Source organism: Lampris incognitus, chromosome 2 (genome assembly GCF_029633865.1).
Source record: "Lampris incognitus isolate fLamInc1 chromosome 2, fLamInc1.hap2, whole genome shotgun sequence".
Taxonomy (NCBI): Eukaryota; Metazoa; Chordata; class Actinopteri; order Lampriformes; family Lampridae; genus Lampris; species Lampris incognitus.
Genome location: NC_079212.1, coordinates 131,680,912 through 131,701,988, shown reverse-complemented (window position 1 = coordinate 131,701,988; position 21,077 = coordinate 131,680,912). Strand labels below are relative to the sequence as shown.

At 43.2% G+C, this 21,077-nt stretch overlaps 1 protein-coding gene across 1 annotated transcript in view; it reads left to right on the top strand.

Annotated features, from left to right (window-relative positions):
• LOC130107386 (vitamin D3 receptor B) overlaps nt 1-21,077 on the top strand; it is a 36,252-nt gene that overhangs the window by 7,264 nt on the left and 7,911 nt on the right. Inside the window, exons 3-5 of the mRNA XM_056273972.1 lie at nt 15,946-16,093; nt 18,039-18,169; nt 19,703-19,899. Of these exons, the coding sequence (XP_056129947.1) occupies nt 15,948-16,093; nt 18,039-18,169; nt 19,703-19,899 (474 nt within the window). The 5' untranslated portion in view covers nt 15,946-15,947. The remainder of the gene's footprint in view (nt 1-15,945; nt 16,094-18,038; nt 18,170-19,702; nt 19,900-21,077) is intronic.

The window sequence follows — 21,077 nt, the reverse complement described above, 5'->3', positions numbered from 1 at the left end:
AGCCAATTACCCCACTCTTCCGAGCTGTCCTGGTCATGGCTCCACCCCCTCTGCTGATCCGGGGAGGGCTGCAGACTACCACGTGTCTCCTCTGATACATGTGGAGTCGCCAGCCGCTTCTTTTCCCCTGACAGTGAGGAATGTCGCCAGGGGGATGGAGCACGCCAGGGGGATGGAATGTGTGGGAGGATCATGCTATTCCCCCCAGTTCCCCTCCCCCCCGAACAGGCGTGCCGAATGACCAGAGGAGGCGCTAGTGCAACGACCAGGACACATACCCACATCCGGCTTCCCACCTGCAGACACGGCCAATTGTGTCTGTAGGGACGCCCGACCAAGCTGGAGGTAACACGAGGATTCAAACTGGCGATCCCCATGTTGGTAGGCAACAAAATAGACCGCTACACTACCCGGATGCCCTTTATCTGTGAAAATTTTAACCTACAAACAGTGTTTGACCTTGTGTTGAATCAATAGTGTTCTTTTATTTAATGTTCCTTTATTTTTCATTGATCACAAAGGCAAAATATGTTTTGACTTGCGTAGAACCAACAGTCTGCCGTTCTTCATTATGGGTCATGAGAATATTTGATAAAGCTGAAATCTGCAGTTTTTCGCCATTGATGTTATTTTATCCATCTGAAACGTGGTGATAATGTGGTGATTCTGTTGGACAGGCAATCAATACTGCAGTAGAGATAAAGACGTATTACAACTGATTTTCTCAGAGTATAAAGAAGCTGTAGCAGCCATTGTCGCTTATGTGCCATCAGCTCAGCAGTAAACTTGTCCCACCCTCGTAAAAATGGGATCCTTGGACCAAAGCTAATGCAGGCAGTCTTCATCTACATCGCAACACTATTCTACAGTAATATCTTCTTGCCAACAGAAGCCTCGCCACGTTGGCATATTATTTTTTTGTATTGTTTGTTTGTTTGTTTTTTTGTTTAAAGGACTCTTTTTCAAGCTTTGGATACTCAGCACATTTTCCAAATGAATATCCGAGTATTTGTTCTAAATTAATTAACCTAAATTCCAACGTTCTAAATAAATTCTAAATTCAATGATGTATGAAATTATTATTATTAAATTCTAAACTAAATAATAAATAAGTTCTAAATGTATTAATAATTTTTAGGGAGTTGTTCCTTATCAGATGCGAGGGTCTAAGCACAGGATGTTGTGTTGCTGTAAAGCCCCTTGAGGCAAATTTTAATTTGTGATATTGGGCTATACAAATAAAATTGACTTGACTTTAACATATAAAAAATAGGTCTATGGGAGGAATTCTGTATTCCAATTAATTAACAAATTAATAGAAATATTAATTGAAAAGGATAAATAAAACAATCTGTTAAATGGTTTAAATGCAAAGAAGCAGAAACATAAATATATCTCTCTAGCCATAAATAAATAATTACTTGGGTCATGTAAACCATCGTACCAATGAATGTGACAACATTTCTATGTGATTAAATAGGTTTTCATATTTTCTTGAATTGAGAAACGTGTATGGAGCAGCTTGCATTTGTATTCTTTCGAGTCGATGTATGGAGTGGATCATGGAGTGGAGTCTGGCAGAGGGTATTTAGGATCGAATAGCCATGGTGATGAGGGGGAGTGTGGTGGGAATGTTAAATGTATCACATTTCACCCACTTTAGCAACGTTAGGTGTTAATTTAACGTGTGGTCGTGAGATTATCTAGCATTATATTAATGTGTGGTCGTGTGGTCACTACACTTATGAACTGGTAAAACCAACACAATTTGCAGCTGCATTCTTTGACAGCTACAATAGGCGTTGGTTAGCTACCACGAAAATATCGATGTTTGAAATCAAAATAGTCGACTGAATGGCCACTTTAGCCGTGCAGTCCATTCTCTCCTATTCATTTTTAACGGGTTTACCATAGGGCTGCCCCAACCAAAGATTTTCCCAGTCGACTAGTAGCCATTAGTTCAAGCCATTAGTCAACTAGCCATCACACATTTATGATATTAATTTAATTATTTAATAAAATATTTTTTGGGGGGGGGGCATCAGATAATGGTTTGGGTTCCGGGGCTGAGAAAGAATGCTATAAGTAACATTGTTAACACTGTGCTACATTACAGAGAAATGCAAAACTGTAATAATGAGCTTGTAAAATATAAATTTTACAAGCGTACACACGGAGCGAGCCGCCTGTTAACGACACCAGCAAAAGAGGTAATGAATACTGATTCTGAACGTGTCAGGAAAAACCAGCAGAGACCGAACATTTTGTTGAATTATTTCAACACAGTATAACATCACACAACTTATGAACTGGTAAAACCAACACAATAACTTCGTAAAACAAATGGTAAATAAAACAGCCTTTTATCCCACACTTTGGATTTTCTGCCCGACATAGTCCAAGAGGCTTTTTAGACCTGGAATTAACATGCGTCTTGGGTGATCCGATCACAAGTGGACAGCTCTAAGTGCGTCGGTTCACACCTGACGTTAGAATGCGTCTCCACATGTCTCAAGTGACCACTTGCGATCGGATCTCACTTCCCCACTCTATATGTAAATAAACATGAACATCACTGTGGTAGGGGGGTGTGGTTTAGCCTCGGCTGCAAGCGGAGCGAGGGAACGTGTCTTGCAGGAGAGCAGTGCACCAGCCCATGCGGGTGAACGAATGAAAGACATTATTTAAAGCCTGTGTTAATTGCCAAAATCCATGTTCGTCTTCATCTCGAACCCTCCCTGTGGCACGTGTCACAATCATGTAAATAAACACGTAAACACACACAGAAACATGAGGAGAGGAGTCGAAGCAACAGGAATTTAATTTTTTTCCCAATTTCTTTTATTTCCATTTCACTTTGTTGTGAAGCACAACAGGTTTTTAAAAAGTGCTGTATAAATCTACAACTACTACTACTTCTACTTTCGGCTACCCCTGTTAGGGGTCGCCACAGCGGATCATCCATTTCCATCTCTTCCTGTCCTCTGCATCTTCCTCTGTCATGGCAGCCACCTGCATATCCTCCCTCAGCACATCCATAAACCTCCTCTTTGGCCTTCCTCTTATTTGGCAGCTCCATATTCAGCATCCTTTTCCCAATATACCCAGCATCTATCCTCCACACATGTCCAAACCATCTGAATCTTGCCTCTCTTGTTTTATCTCCAAACCTTCGAACCTCAGCTGTCTCTCTAATATACTCATTCGTAATCCTTTCCTCCATCACTCCCAACAAAAATCTTACCATCTTCAGCTCTGTCACCTCCAGCTTCACCTACTGTCTTTTTGTTAGTGCCACCATCTCCAATCCGTACAATGTAGCTGGTCTCATTACCATCTTGTAGACCTTCCCTTTAACTCTTGCTGGTACCCTTCTGTCACAAATCACTCCTGACACTCTTTTCCACCCTGCCTGCACTCTCTTCTTCACCTCTCTTCCGCACTCCCCATTACTTTGAACAGTTGACCCTAAGTATTTAAACTCATTCACCTTCGTCACCTCTGCTCCTTGCATCCTAACTATTCCGCTGTCCTCCCTCTCATTCATGCATATATCTTCCATCTTGCTCCTACTGACTTTCATTCCTCTTCTCTCCAGTGCATACCTCCACCTCTCCAGGCTCTCCTCAACCTGCTCCCTACTCTCACTACAGATCACAATGTCATCCATGAACATCTGCCTGATCTTGTCCGTCAACTTGTCCATCACCATTGCAAACAAGAAGGGCTGAGCTGATCCTTGATGTAAACCCACCTCCACCTGGAACCCATCCATCATTCTTACCGCACATCTCACCACTGTCACCCTGCCCTCATACATATCCTGCACCACTCTTAAATACTTCCAAGCCCTCTAACTTCCTCATACAATACCATGCCTCCTCTCTTGGCACCCTGTCATATGCTTTCTCTAAATCTACAAAGACACAATGTAGTAACTCCTTCTGGCCTTCTTTATACTTCTCAGTTAACATTCTCAAAGCAAACATCGCATCTGTAGTGCTCTTTCGTGGCATGAAACCATACTGCTGCTCGCTAATCATCACCTCTCCTCTTAACCTAGCTTCCGCTACATTTTCCCATATCTTCATGCTGTGGCTGATCAAGTTTATACCTCCGTAGTTGCTACAGTTCTGCACATCACCCTTATTCTTGAAAATCGATACCAGTATGCTTCTTCTCCACTCCTCAGGCATCCTGTCACTTTCCAAGATTGTGTTAAACAATCTAGTTAAAAAAATCCACTACAATCCGTCTTAATAAGTGCTGTACAAATAGACGTTATTGTTCTGATGATGATGTAGATTTTTCTGAAAGCCTTCAGGCACCTGATCTGATATATTGCAGTTAAGAAAGTCTATGAGTAAACAGTTTCACATTATTACAATGGCATGGACCCAGCAAATGAATGGAGTGCCAGATAGAGACAAATGATCTGATGAGGAAAATTAACAGTGAATTAGGAGCATCAGGTTCCAGTTGTTTGCCTTCTTTCATTTTGTGCTCAAAATACACAGCAAAAGTTAAAACTCATTCTTAAAACTTGTATGGGAAAATGTAAATGCCTGAACACCAGATCTGTAATTCTCAACCCGAACCCTATTAGGCTCGACCCGATCACATTGGTTCAGGCTCAGATTATTTAATTTTTCCATCAGGTTTGAGAGGATCGGCCTCTGTGCTGTTGGATAAGTGAACCTGAACCTGAAGTTGAACTTGAATGTGCCGGGGGGGGGGGCTCTTCCACAGTTGTGGGTCTGATGTGCTGATGTGTATCAGAAATTACAGACGAGGTTAAAAAAAAACTAAACTAAACCCAGAGGAGGCTTTGCGTTTACACTTCAAATGCGATGTGGACAAACGCGTCACAGGCAATCTCTGAATGTGGCCTGACCGATCTGATCTCAAGAAGCATTGGGTGCATTCAGCCTCTAATAACTGCAGAGACCAGCCGTGTACACGTGAATGTCTGTCCCTGACTGACTGACTGTGCTTGTCGCCACTTTGCCCATCGTTTCAAATTAAAAACCCTTGTAGGTTTCATACAGGTTTTCCTTTTTAAGGCTTTCATACAGGTTTGTTTGTGTGTGTGTGTGTGTGTGTGTGTGTGTGTGTGTGTGTGTGTGTGTGTGTGTGTGTGTGTGTGTGTGTGTGTGTGTGTGACTAAGCGAACAATGAAAACTTAGTTGACTGAGACTCTTCTCATTGGCTAATGTTTGGTCAACTATTTCGGGGCAGCCCTAAGTTTACTCTTCCTTACTGGTGCCAGGAGGTGCTAGTCCCCCCCCACCCTTTTTCTCCCCAATTGTACCCGGCCAATTACCCCGGTCGCTGCTCCACCCCCTCTGCTGATCTGGGGAGGGCTGCAGACTACCGTATGCTTCCGCCAATACATGTGGAGTTGCCAGCCGCTTCTTTTCACCTGACAGTGAGGAGTTTCACTAGGGGGATGTAACGCATGGGAGGATCACGCTATTCCCCCCAGTTCCCTTCTCCCTCCTGAACAGGTACCCCGACCAACCTGAGGAAGCGCTAGTGCAGCGACCAGGACACATACCCACATCCGGTTTCCCACCCGCAGACACAGCCAATTGTGTCTGTAGGGACACCCGACCAAGCCGAAGGTAACACGGATTCGAATCGGCGATCACTGCTAGTGTTTTATTGAGGGAGTTGTGACTCATAGACTTATCCATAGACTGTATAAAAAAGATGGACAGTGATGTCGCCCATTGGTTTCAGAAGGGACGTTTTGAAGCCTCAAGTTTGGTCATTTCCATCTTTTCAGTTGGAGCCAGAAAATCCAAAATTAGGGCAATGGGGAGGACCATCGGTGAAGCTGGGGTGGGACCTCGGTGGCAGATAGGTTAGGGGACCTGTCAGTCAAGGCAGACATGCCCTCGACATACCTTTTTTTTTATCCTTAATGAGATGATAACTTTCAAAATAACCACCCTCATACTATGTGTCACTCTCGAAATTAGCAAGAGACCCCAACTTCCTGTGGAAAAAATTTATTCACTTTATATTTGAAGGTGGAAGGTTTGTTTGGATTTTCCCCCCTTTTTCTCCCCAGTTGTATCCGGCCAATTACCCCTCTTCTGAGCCGTCCCTGTTGCTGCTCCACCCCCTCTGCTGATCGGGGGAGGGCTGCAGACTACCACATGCCTCCTCCGATACATGTGGAGTCGTCAGCTGCTTCTTTTCACCTGACAGTGAGGACTTTCCCCAGGGGGACGTAGCATGTGGGAGAATCACGCTATTCCCTCCAGTTCCCCCTCCCCTCTGAACAGACGCCCTGATCAACCAGAGAAGGCGCTAGTGCAGCGACCAGGACACATACCCACATCCGACTTCGAGTAACACGGGGATTCGAACTAGCAATCCCCGTGTTGGTAGGCAATGGAATAGATCGCCCATGCCACCCGGACGCCCTGGAAGTTGGGATTTTTTTTGAGAAGGTTTTCTGAGCAAGCCACCTAGTGGCCATGGAGGAACTGCAACGTAAGGCACTTCCGCCTTGGTTTCAACTTCTAGCTCTGGTGGTTGCCTCTTGATCTTACTGCTAGACCATTTCTATCTCTGCCAGGTGCCTGGAGGGGACTGTGTGTGTGTGTGTGTGTGTGTGTGTGTGTGTGTGTGTGTGTGTGTGTGTGTGTGTGTGTGAGTGTGAGTGTGAGATACGTATGCCTGGCGGAGGGAAATCTGCACTCTACTGAGTGCAGATCTCTAGTTTGGTAGTGGTTAACACTGGAGTGCTGCACTGTAGCTCACTGCTATAAATCCCACTAAAATTACATGACTAATTTTATTCCCTTTTTTTTTTTTCGCCAAACAACCAGATTTTCAGCAGTGAATTTCAAAATTACGCAACGAATTTTGCATGGGCTTGAAATAGACCTACATTATTTTAATAAATGGAAAATAATAATAGAGTTTTTAACTATACTTTATCTCACAAATTAAGTTTTAATTACAGCTTATCAACTTTCTCAACATAGACAAGTTGCTCTTCTAAAATAAAATTTAAATAGTAATTTAAAGAGTAACTAAACCCTAGACCATTTTAGTGAGTTTCCTGACATCTACAGGTTAAAACTATCAAAATGTTTAAAGCATAACAGGCTTTTCTTGGTACTCTTGGATGTAAGCACAGCAGGATAAACACAGCTGCATCTTATGAAATTAATAATGGGTGTGTTTAATTTAAGTGTGTCGTTACCCTTATCAGCACTGACAGACAGCACTAACAACTGTGAGTAGTTCCGTCAGTGCTGGTTCTTTGACACACCTACGCCCAACAGACCCATTATTAGGAATCAGGAACACTGTCATTTCATTTCATGAACTTGCGCAGATGAAATGAAATGAAACATTGTTTCCCCCAGCTCACAACAGTACAACACAAACACAAAAACACACATCCAAAAACTACAAGAACTACAAGAACAAGCTAAAAAAAAAATCACTGTCCAGGAGAACGAATGCCAGCCAGGATGACTGTTGGAGTTGCTGGTTTGCATGGGCTGGCAGTTAGCTTAGCCTGCCCCGCTTCCGCATGCTGTCAGACCGCCCTTGGTGTTTCTTCTTCATGCTTAGCTCCGGGCAGGGCCGTGGTCCTTGGGCCCACCGGACACAGCAGACCAGGTTCCCTCAGCCGACCCAACGCTAGCTCTCCCAGCCAGACACCTTCAACACACCTCCTTGCACTCCACACGATGACACTAAAAACACAGTCAAGGCTAGGTGAGGCCGCTGCCAGAGCAACCCTCGGTGTTATCGGAACTGCCGGTCTGCATGGGCTAGCAGTTAGCTTAGCCTGCCTAGCTTCCGCATCCCGTCAGACTGCCCTTGGTGTTACCTCTTTGGGTGCAGCTCCAGGCAGGGCCGTGGTTCCTGGGCCCACGGGTTGCAGCAGACCAAGCTCTCCCAGCCGATCCAGCACCAGCTCTCCCAGCCATCAAACAAAGACAAACTTAGACGCAGACGTGGAGAAAGACACTGCATGGATGGTACTGGGTGAGGCCGCCGCAAACGTGAATTAGTGCGGCCATCTTCCCACACCAGTACTGAGTGAGGCCGCTGCAAATGTGAATTCACGCCGCCATCTTCCCACACTGGAAGCGGAAACTTTTATTATTTATTATCACTATCTATCAATCAATTTATTTATTTATCATTATTATTAATTTTATTATTTGCATTTGGGTTTATCCTGCTTTGCTAACATCACAGAGTACCAAGACCAGCCTGGCATGCATTTAATCTTTAGATGGTGTCAAATGTCAATAGACTCGCTAAAATGGTCTATGCTTAGTTACTCTTCAATGTTTTAAAAAATAGTAAAGAATCAATTGGGGATGGGTCAGAATAGTGGACTAGTTGACTGCCGTGTCAGCTTTTGTTCCCTTCAAGTATTTCAATTTTGATTGGAAAAGCAACAACATATTCCAACAAATGACATTGAACAACATAGTTCAATTTTGAAACCTTATGAAACAATTACCACAGGAACAGAACAGCCTCAAATGAAGAGGGGTTTCTAATTTTGGCGCCAGTAAAAACTGCTTTACCAAAATCTCACCCCCCTCCCCGATCCTTTATTGTTCCTATTGCCATTGAAAGTCAAGTACTCTTAGCATTGTGCAATATAAGATCAGGATGTATCATCAGATGTCGCAATTTTATGCCCACTCGACATTGTAACCAGATTTTCTTCCAATGATGGACCACTTGTCATGAAGACAACATGTAAGCAACGGGTGACATACAAATGAGTCGAGTCTGCCTGAAGATTGTTTTTATTTCAATGAAAAAGAGAACAGTAGAGTATTTATGCCAAGTAAACAAGACTGTTACAATCTACACAGTGGTGGAGATTCTTGATGCACCAAGTTTCAACATGACATCTGCATACATGTCATCCACTTTCACAGTTCATTAATCCATTAGACAAGACAATTATAATAGACTACGTGTACTACAGGATCAGCTGTACATATATACCCCTGATGTGGCTGTGCAGAACAAACCCGAGAGTGTCTGGATATTGGAATTATGTCCAAATACTAAGCTGCCCAACAAGTATCCAAATATTCAGGGCCAGCCCTTGTTTTAAGCAAGATGTAATACTTATGCAAATTGTCCATCTGTTTTCTTTTTATAGAGGGTATTGGGCTATTTTGTTGAACAACAATTGACCAATGCCCTGGTGTGTGTATGTGTATGCTTTCAGGTTAGGTAACAGGTATTGAATTAATGTGTCACGCAGTTTGTGGGAATCAGTTGATTACAGGTAAGTGGAGCAGGCAGAGTTATGCTTGGTGTGGGGTCGAGGCAGAAATGCATCTCCAAAGTTAGACCCATGTAGGACTCTGCTGGAGAGTGTGTCCAGTCATGGTAAAGATGAAATTTAGTATTAGGTAACCTGACTCCATGGTCTAGATGGATAAAGTAATGAGCAATAGAGAAAAATCACAGATCTTAGCTTCAGCTTCAGTGTATAAGAGGGAAGCTGCTAACCTCCCAACGTTAGAGATAATGTAGAGGCAAATCCCTTACTTTCACTGTACTTTCTTTCTGAGTGCACACTCAGTCAATCAACACTCCAATGTTTGCAGTTTGATTTAGTTTTAATTTGAGGTTAAAATGGTAGGCATTAGGGTCCGCGGTGGTGTAGCGGTCTAAGCATCGGCTTTGTGTCGATGCAGTTGCCCACTGGGGACTGGGGTTCACGCCCCGGTCTCGTCAGATCCGACTATGGCCGGACTCGATGAAGCAGCAATCATTGGCAAAACGCTGTCTTCGGGAGGGGGGCGGAGTCGGCTTGTGTTCGTCACGTGAATGCGTCTCTGTGTGTGTCGGAAGAAACAGTGGTTCGGCCTGGAGTCGCCTTGTCACGAAAGTGGGGAGGCGGTCTCCTTCGAGACTGCCGGCCGGAGAGATGCAGTTGGCGAATGCATGCAGTACGAGGGAGGGTGTTTGAATTAAAATAGGGATCGATTGGCCACTAAATTGGGAGAAAAAAGGGAAAAATCAGAAATAAATTTAAAAAAAAATGGTAGGCATTTAAATGAACTATTACAAAAGCTTGCATGATTTAGATATTTGTTGAGGCATTTATTTGCATGTTAATCTTCGGGATTGTAGCTTTAAGTGGTGAGGCGTCTACAGAATGTGTTGTTATTTGTGACCCGTGGCTAGTTTTTACATTGAGCCCTGGATTATAAGGCACATGCATGTCATTTCAGCCATTTGAATGAATAAGTCAGACGAGGAAAGTATGAGTCACAGCACCGCCGTGTGCTAAATAGCACTTGTTCACCATCTGCTAGTTAGTTGGTCCAGGGGAGAAAAGAAGGAAACTCCCTTGCCTCCAACTTAAAAAGATGGGGGGGACTATATCTTTATTTTGCAGCTTTCACCACCATCTTAAAATGACAAGCTGGAGTCAGTTTTGTGGTGTAGCACATAATTATAGCGAGCCTCATCGCTTGCTCATCCTCAACCGCTGCCTTACTCAGTATATTCCAGCTCAAGTCTTCTAGTCCCCTGTTATCCCTCTTCTTCTTGACTTGGTGTACCATTTGGCTGTAATTGATTTTTCATCTGTAAAGACCTGCTGACTTTATCACATGAATGGATTTTGACCCACTTTGCCTCCCGGTTAAGACCCTTGCTTCCAAGACCTTATTAAGTGACTGCCGACCTTTGACTCTAACTAAAGTGAATAAGCAGAGAGGGGTGGCACTCACGTGGTACTAGTCCTTGCACCACCCACCTCCACCATATCCCATCGGTTGAACCAACAAGCTTCCTGTCCATACAATGACCGGATTGGCCAGGGTGTGGAAAATCAGGGGCCTTCATGATTCTCCATCAACATCACATACAGTGACATACACTTTCACAGGTCACACATATCACACCACCTTTGTATGTCAGACATAAACACCGCTTGACACACAAACCGTAATACACACACATACATGCGACTGATTCTTAAAGAGAAAGCAGTCAAATTCTCACTTTTCAATTCAATTCAATTCCAACATAAATCCAAAGTTGATATTTTCCCCTTATAGATCTAACGATGAAGAACTGTCAGAGATGAGTCAATCCTTTATTTTTAGCTGTTAAATGAACTGGCCCGCGGCTGGGTATTTTTAGCCAGCTGTTTGAATAACAGCAAAAACAGGCTGTTTGTCTTGATGGTTTCACTCTGGACCCCAGCTTTCTGTCCTGCACACATGTTCCTCATGCTGGAGCCCCCCTACAAATATCATAGCCAACAAAAGAGCATACTTTGCGGCACAGAATGTCACCCTGTAAAAGAGGTCATTGCAGCTCCCTCCCTCACTTGGTCTATCTATCTATATAACTATCTGTTTTTCTCCATCCCTCCATTGCCCCCTCCCCAGCTTGCTTCTGGCGTGCGTCCCTCTCTCCCCTCCCACGCTACTCTTGCTGCTCTCTCCTGTGGGCTGGTGCCTTCTCTTTGGGTGCTAACTGCAAAAGGCCATTCAGAGGGCATTTGTAGAGACCTCAGCTAAAATATCTATTCAGTGGTTGGTCATTGAATCATCAGTAACCTAAAACATCCTAACCATGACATTCACTCACCTACGAGGTGAGAAGAGAGTTTCAAAAGCTTTTGTTAGCTACAGTGCTTACGCGTTTTTGTCATAAATTTGCTGCATGAATTTTCTGTGGCAAATGAGAAATGTCCAGCATGTTAAAAACATAGTATTCAAAACTTGGACACTGGTTCTCTGGGTATATAGTTGTTCAACTAACCACAAGGCCAAATCATTGATCGACATCATAACTGCTATTGCAATGAAGGAAAGGGCATGGTAAAGAGGCTTTGGTGGAGGAAATGGAAAAGGGAGAATCAAAGCATTTTACATAAACCAACATGGCTGGTTTTGGTGGGGGAATTTGTTGTTATTTGGGAAGTTTGTCATCTGTCCATTTAAGCTTCCCACTGGTCACATGTGGTTGAGATCAGCTACTTTAATTAACCTCAGTGACTCTCAACTTTAAATGGAAAATGTGCAACGCACAGTGACTCACCTAATATGATAGTCCGAGTTTTCTTCTCTGCCCTTTTCCCTTTTAGCTTCTTGACCTAGATTTAAAGCCACCATCTATAGCCACTGTTAGCTTGTCATTCCCTCTACATGTAAGTGTGACATCCTAGAGCAGTCATGATAACGCATCACTTACTCCAACTACCCGCTGCCTTGGACCAAGCTGAATTGTTGTATTCTGCTAATGGATACCTTAACCTTGAATGATATCGTCTAGAAGGATTTGGGAATTTGATGAGGATACTGTATCTTATGCCGTATGCTTCACTTTGTGAATCAATTGGTATTCTGTATTTTTGTTGTAAATAAACCTTATTCAGGGGGGCGTGCAGTGTTGCAAGTCTTAGAGGCTTAATTTTTATTTTGATTCATGCATACAGAGATATGATTATAGCAGATGATTGAGTTGTAGCTGCAGTATTACACCATTAATGAACTTCAAAACAATGACATCAACAAGATATGCCCTTTTGATCTTAAGTGGTAAATATAGGATAGGTTCTGATGAAAGCTGCAAGTAGTTTAGTGATAGATACTTTTCATAATGAGTTGTTGTAATCATTCATAGCCACTTGTATTAAAAGCCAGTTGGATTAAGACCAAATCCATACTCGGTTACCCATTGTGGAGCAGAAGTCAACCCTGTTAGCTAATCAGAAACCACAGTGTTGTTTCTGTTTTGTCCTCATTCCTCATGCTGTCAATTTAACACATTGAGAGTTGGCTTTGTAAATTATATTTTTCATTAATGCCAAAATAGCTTTGATTGATGCTGCTACTGAAAGACTCATACATACAATATATCTCAATAAAGAGAGAATTTTGCAGGGAAAGTCTAGAACTCACAATCTCTTCCCTAGTGCTGTGCTCAAGGGGCTCAGTTGAGTACAGATCTGGTCTAATAACCTGATGCATTATTAAGAACCTTCTTTGTATGCTGTTTTCATTTCATGTAATGACCTGTCATGGCTGAATAGAATCACAGAGGATTGACTTTCTCTGATCAGTTTATGGTTTAGTAAGGTAAACAATGTTGTCATCTGTTTAGTGAATGGTATAAACCTACCTGGTAGTGCTAGTTAACCTTGGTGCTGCAGTACAGAGAATTGATACTGAACTAGGGTTACCAAAGGCTATACAGGTTCTTTTGTTGGCCAGGCATTGTTTAATGTTACACTGACTGCATTTTGAACTAGGCAGCATAATTGTTGCATCTCCCTGTAATATTTAATATTTTCGACACAACTTAGACTACTGATCTACTGCTGCATTGTGGCTGTTCCCTGTATGTTAAAAATGACCACCTCCCAAAACCTCAGCATGAGTCCGGAAGGTCTCCCCTTCGGTACTGTATGTGAGACCGACTGAGAACCATGTTTGTTGTCCAAGGCAGCCGCAGTTTTCCCATGAAATCTGTTTTATTAAAGAACCGTGGCCCTAAGAAGCTGTAACTTGGGGGTGGGGACAGGAAACTTGGTAAACCCAGACTGTATTTCCATTCAATCATCCTGTTTGCATTGGGAATGTCCTGTTTTGGAGCTTGTCCAGTATTATATTGGTGCTTTTACACAAACTCCAATTAGTCCTTAGTCTTTTCCAGTTGGCCAGTATATGCTATTTTCGTGGTACACTACATGAGGATTGCTTGAAATCTGAACTCTTTACCTATTCATATTACACCACCAGGATGGAAAGTGTTATCTCATAGTAAATGGCCTGCCGACCTTATCTTTGTGTAGCCATAGATAAGCCCTATCTTAAAGTTGTCATGTAGTTGTAGGACTTAGTTAATGTTAGTTTTTGTACACAAAGTTGTACTCATTGATGATTGATTTATGGGCTTTTATTCCTCAGGTATTCAAGGTTGTTGAATTGTAGCCGGTCCTAAAATGGCCACCATGCAGACCAGGTAGTGTCATTATTCTTCAGGACCTTTGACTCAGGCTGTGTACTTTACCTCTGCTCTCAGTAGGGTGAGGGCTGTGTGAATGGGCAGGTGGGAGAGAGAAAGGTGAGCTTTGATTTGAATGAACAGAGGTTGAAAGTCACAAGATAGATGCACAGAGACAAACAAGGTGGGAAAACAAGAGATCTTCAGACACACCCTTGCCTATTATCTCTCACAAGAGGCAAGTTGGTCACCATAACAAAACCTAGGTGGTGGATACTTTGGTTACATGGTATCCCAGTTGAGAAAGGCAGCCACACTAGTTACAACTAGTCTAGTTGAAGCAAGTACTATTAACATGTTGTGCGCATCTCTGTGCAGTGCTGTTTATGCAAACCACATTCTGTGTTGCAGTACTGACAGTCATTCTATTTGAAATGAAAAGTTGTGGTGCTGCCTTTAGCCGCCTCTTTAAGTTAATGGGCCTAAATGCATTGCTGTAATGAGTTTGACTACACAATGTGAAATGTTCTCCCATCAACAATTTCAACTCTCCCTTGTCTAGCTTACAAAGTTCTGTGAAATCCATCTGCCAATTCACCTCACAAAACATTGCTGCTCGGATGCTAGTTATTTGGCAGCCTCATTGTCTGACTCTCCAGAACAAACTCTTGTCATTCTCTAGTTCTGTGGCCTTACTTGTAGAAGCATATTTTGCTCTAATGCACTCAGACAATGACATTGACACCTTGGTCAATCGTGGCCCAGATGCCTGCAGCAGTAGGCACTGCTTCATTTGTTGTTCTTCTACTTAATTTTAGCATGGAAGGTGTTTCCAGTGCCTAGACTTAAGGTAATTTCAAAGCTTCAGCTGTAGACCTAGGTATACTGTAGACATAGAAGAATATGTAGACATAATTTTACCAGACAGGCAAAATGGAAAAATGGCACATTTCTGCATTTTGAAAAAGCTTTCTAGACCTCAGCATTCTGGTGAAATGGCACCCTTTAATTAGAGGCGAATAATGGAGTAATCTGTCGAAACATTTTGAATTATTCAGCTGGGCCTTTACATCATTGGCTGTGATTTGTGAGTGTGTTAAAATTATTGGGTTTTTTTGTTTTGTTTTATGTTTTATTATTTATTTGTTTTTTGGGGGTTTTTTTTTTTTACCCTCCTTGGCATTCCGTCTACCATTTTTTTTGCCTTCCTTTCACTTAGCAGCAGAAGTAATGAAAAGGAGAAAGAAGCTTTGTTAAAGATAAAAAGGCACTGTTTGTTTATGAGGATGCTAGCCTTGCAGTGACGAGCCTTTTTCTTTCCCTCACAAGGCTGTTAAAGTAAAATCGATAGGGCTTGCTCACTGTACTATGTTATCAAATGTAACCCAGATCCAACATTTTGGCACAGAACAATTGTTTTTTTTTTAACATTTGGCTCATATGGTTCCATCTCGTAGCTTGGAAAAATATATAGTTGAATTCACCTCTATAGAATCAACTGAGAACTTTATCCACCCAAGAGGAGTGGACACGGTCGGGTCAGGGTAGAGAAGAGAGGTACAAAGTTTCTTACTTTGTATTGGCTATTCTGGAGGGGAAAAAAACAACTTTTTATAATAGCCTAACCAAGAATAGTTTAAATGCTGACCATCAGCTCATGCTGTTGAAAGGTCAATGTGAAATGTTAAATTTAGTACCTTACTTGCTGTTTTCAACTGACAAGGGTCTAATGAAGTGTGAGAACAGATCAAGATTCAAAGTGCGACTGGACTCATTCTTAAAAATAGATTTGAAATATTCTAAGTCGGCAACTCTGAGTTTTTTTTTGTTGTTGCTATTGTTGTAGTGATTGGCAACAAAGTTGTTGGCTAAATACGTAGTTTGTGTAACCAGAAGTCAGTCTCGTCTTTGTTTTTCTTACTCTTGCTCCTGGTTGTACCCTCCCTTCTTCTCTCCTACCAGTGATGGAGTCCACGGCTGTGAGTACTTCCACTCTGGCCCCTGATGAGTTTGACAGGAACGTGCCTCGGATTTGTGGCGTTTGTGGTGACAAAGCAACCGGCTTCCACTTCAATGCAATGACCTGTGAGGGCTGCAAGGGCTTTTTCAGGTAAACAAATGCATGAATGCACGTGGCCACAGTTACACTATACCAACATGTGCTGGCACATGGTAGCACATCCATACACACTTGCACATGCATACAGGTACACTTACACACAGGCCCTGTTTTATCAATGTGGTTGCATACGTGTACAACAACCCCCACCCCTCCAACCCCTGAAATTTGCACATTAGCACATAAACATGCACAGCATCAATAATTGCCACCTCCTCACTCACACCTCTGAATTGTACCACCCACAGTTACATAACAAGGTAAACAAGGATGTTGGCAAATTATGTACACATCATTTACAATGATATGTAGAGAATACAAAGGAGTTTGAGCTTATAGAAATCCTCAATGCTGAGGCAGTTGCCCACGTGCATACTCAATTGTGCACACAAGCGTTTTCATTTTGACCACATACACCTCAAGGACGACTCGGTGATTAAGTGTGCGAGAGCATGCTTTGGGTGTCAGTCTGTTTGTATCTGCTCCTCTTTGCTGCGTTGATGTTTAAAGGGAGGGGATGAAAAGACGGATGTTTAATAATCTCCTTGCTCATCCCTCAGCTGGCCTTGGCTTGACTATGCTTGCACTCAGCTTAGACATGCGCTTTTTCTTGTGGCCCGAGTATGTGTACATATGAATGTGTGTGTGTGTGTGTGTACATTTTCAAGTAAATACTTATTCTTTGCATCATCCCCTAAACAGGACTCTCATCTCCCCTGGCAAACATTCATGTTTGTGCTTTTTGATCCACTCCAGCATTGAAGGAGAGAAATGTTTATAAAGTTTTGACCGTGATTACATATTTGTGCGCTACGAGTGTCAGCCATGCCACACCTGACACCTGTTCAAATCTAGGAGCTACAATGCAGCTGATAAATGGGCTCGTGCCATATAGAGCCATATTGTCAATGTACAAATGCATTTATGTGTTTGTACACACACTTTTAAATAACTTACATTTCAATGACTGTAATGTTGACCCATCCATTCCTCCCTCCTCAGTCCACTCTACTATTTTGTTCCCTCATTTTCTGCTATCCCTTTTGGCAACAGGCCGAGGCGCAAGTCCGTGAATACTGGGATGGCATCCAGTGTTTTACCTGTGTCCCTGTCCATAGGGTTAGTGGTTGTGTCAGGAAGGGCATCCGCTGTAACATTTTGCCAAATCATTATGTGGATTGACAAGACCATATCGGATTGGTCAAGGCTCACTATCGGATCGGTCAAGGCCCGGGTTAACAACGACCGCCATTGGTGATGTGCCCTCACAGGGTACCAATGGAAACTATAAAATCCGCTGTGGCGACACCTGAGAAACCGCAAACAAGCTGAAAAAAGAAAAAGATTCTCCCCTTTCCCTCCCTCACAGGCACAGCCTGAAATCGGAAGCTAGCACCCCCCTCTCAATTTGTTTGATTTCATTAGTTTGGGCATCCGGGTGGCGTGGTGGTCTATTCCTTTGCCTACATGCACGGGGATCGCCAGTTCAAATCCCCGTGTTTCCTCCGGCTTGGTTGGGCGTCCCTGCAGACATGGTTGGTCGTGTCTGCGGGTGGGAAGCAGGATGTGGGTGTGTCCAGGTCGCTGCACTGGCGCCTCCTCTGGTCGGTCAGGGCCCTTGTTTGGGGGGGGGGGCTGAGGGGAATAATGTGATCCTCCTGCACGTTGCATCCCCCTGGTGAAACTCCTCACTGTCAGGTGAAGAGAAGCGGCTGGCGACTCCACATCTGTCGGAGGAAGCATGTGGTAGTCTGCAGCCCTCCCCGGATTGGCAGAGGGGGTGGAGCAGCGACCAGGACAGCTTGGAAGAGAGGGGTAATTGGCCGGATACAATTGGGAGAAAAAAAAAGGGGGGGGGGAATTAAAAAAAAAACTAATTTAGTTTGTGTTATGAACTTCCATTGAACTTCATTATTAAATTGTTTAATCCCTTTAGGCGCAGTATGAAGCGCAAGGCCACCTTCACCTGCCCCTTCAATGGGAGCTGCACCATCACCAAGGACAACAGGCGTCACTGCCAGGCATGCAGGCTGAAACGCTGCGTGGACATTGGCATGATGAAGGAGTGTAAGTGTAGCAGATAATCTGTATGTTCTGCTATCCTCTGCATTACCCATGTGTAATTTATATATCCTAACGGTGGCTGTTGTGGGTAATTTTTGTATTTGTCTAGAGGGTCTGTCCCAGTTTGTGCTTGACTTAGATTTGTAGTGCAAGACATCACAATTGAACTTTAGTTTTTCTGTGATAGATGATGATGAAATAAAATAACAATCTCTGAATATTGTCACTATATTTGTTGTTTTTGTTTTTAATTTATTTAATTTGATTATTTATTGGGAAATGGGGTTAATCATTTTTCAATTTTATTTGGCGGTGATGCCAATATTTTGGGATTGCTTACACTGCTGATTATAGATCAAGCACAGACCAATACTGATCCAAGGTCAGCATCACTCCCATCTATTGACCAGTAACAATTGCTAATCGGCAATTAAAACTAATTCAAAGTGAATTTTTTTTATGGAAATGGCATTATCCTTGATATCGTCCCCACAAATCACAAGTGTTCTATGGCAAGATTGATTATTGATACACAATACATTTTTCTGGAAGGGCAATATGTTTTACACAACTGCTGTTTGCCTTTTAGGAGGCCCACTGTCCCCCTTGTACATATTATGTAACGTCTGGACTAGGGTCAAGTATCTTTCGGTCTTTGCTCCCATTACAACATTTACATGGTCTCTTTGAACTAGTGGAGCCTCCCCACTGTGTGTACAGTAAGTGTTCTCCAGCTGAAGTTTTTGCTGTTGTGTTCAATCAGGTCAAGCCTTTACTTTCCATAGACTTGTATTTGTTTTCACAGTGCAAATAGGAGGAAAAGTTTTCTTGTTTTCTTCTGATATCTGGACATTGTCCACAGGGGCCTCTTGAAAGCAAAAGCATTATGTTTTGCTCAATGCTCTCCCCAGAATTTTTCTGCTAATTCTAGGAGAGTGACAGCACTGATGCTCAGATTCACTGTACGTTAACAGGAGCCTGGGGAACGCACTTACGTTGTCGCTGCTTCTGCAAAGACATCAGCATGTTGTCGAGACATACATTTCTCTCTGTTTTGTGTGTGTGTGTTTATGTGTGCGTCTTGAGAGAGAGAGAGAGCTAATTCAGTTGCTAGAACAACAAGGAGAGAACAGAACAGAGACAATGTGTTCTGTTGTTCAATGCTAGTAGGGGTCTCCATATGGACTCTTCCCCCTCCCTTTCTCTTCCCCCTGGGAATAACAAGACCCACTCCCCCTCCCAACCATCCACCCTTATGGACTTAGCCTCTGTCACGATATAACATACTTATACATACTGCTTTACCATGTGAGACATATTCTGCCCACTTAAGACTGAGCGGCCTACTTGGAAGATTTACAGCCAACACTTGCTGGCCAATTTCTACCATGTTCATTTCCTGTCATGTTCTTTTCATAACACTGCCTTTTATTTGTGTGTAAAAATAGCCTTTTTCATGCATCTGTCTCAATGCAAACACGTCTGTCTCTTTTGATCGCTCCCTGTTATCCTCCCTGTACTTTCCCCACCCCTCAGTCATACTGACAGATGAGGAAGTACAGAGGAAGAAAGACCTGATCCAGCGGCGGAAGGAAGAGGAGGCACAGCGCGAAGCCCAGAGGGAGGCCCGCCGCCCCCGACTCACTGAAGAGCAGAGTCAGGTCATCGCAACGCTTGTGGAAGCCCACCACAAAACCTATGACGACTCCTACTCTGACTTCACTCGTTTCAGGGTCTGTCCCCCAATGCCGCATCACAAACCAAATCAACATCAAGTCATACCAGATTAATGTGCATTTCACATAGTCACAGCACACATGACATAGATATTTATAAAAATATAGACAGTTGTTTACTTAGTTACTACAGTGTTGAAGCTGATTTAAAAAAGACAATGGATTCGGGCATCTGGGTAGCGTAGCAGTCTATTCTGTTGCCTACCAACACGGGGATCGCCGGTTCAAATCCCCGTATTACCTCTGGCTTGGTCGGGCGTCCCTACCCGTGTCTGCGGGTGTGAAGCCAGATGTGGGTATGTGTCCTGGTCGCTGCACTAGCGCCTCCTCTGATTGGTCGGGACACCTGTTTGGGACTGGGGGGAATAGCATGATCCTCTCACGCGCTACGTCTCCCTGGTGAAACTCCTCACTGTCAGGTGAAAAGAAACGGCTGGCGACTCCACGTGTATCGTCTGCAGCCCTCCCCGGATTGGCAGAGGGGGTGGAGCAGCGACTGGCACAGCTCGGAAGAGTGGGGGAATTTGCCGGATACACTTGGGGAGAAAAAAGAAGGAAAATTCTGAAAAGAAAAAAAAAAGATTTTAATTTTGAAACTCAATAAAATCAGTGCCTAAGGAATGTGAAAAAGCAGCCATTACATCTTCAATGAGTAATTGAGGTCTCAGGATCCTTACAGATACTGTGATGTGTATTCCAGCTTCATACATTTGTCCAGCGAGACAGTAACCTTGCTGAAATAATCTCATTAAGCAGCATATGTTCAGCATTTTAACATGTTACTCCTCCACACACGTGTCAATTTTGCTCTAGAGGCTGTTGACAAAACAGTCCTATATCTGCTGCTTGACACACAAACCCCACTACCAGCAGTCCCGAGAGCAGTGTTTTCTTTGACATTCAATGCTGTTTACCTCAAGCACCTCAGAGTCTCAGACATGTGACTTATAGCACAATTGTCCACTTTGTAACAGAATCCCAACTCATCCCCCTTCCCCGTCCCCCAAAGCCACAGTCGAGTTCAGTACTGTGACCCCATTTGCCCTAGAGGTCATTCCACACAACTTAAATGCACAATATTTTTATAAGCAGTTTGAAAAATAAATGTGAACTAGTCAAGGACCTCGGCACATCTACATGTAGCTCTTTAATAAAGGCTAGTAAGGCCAAAGCAC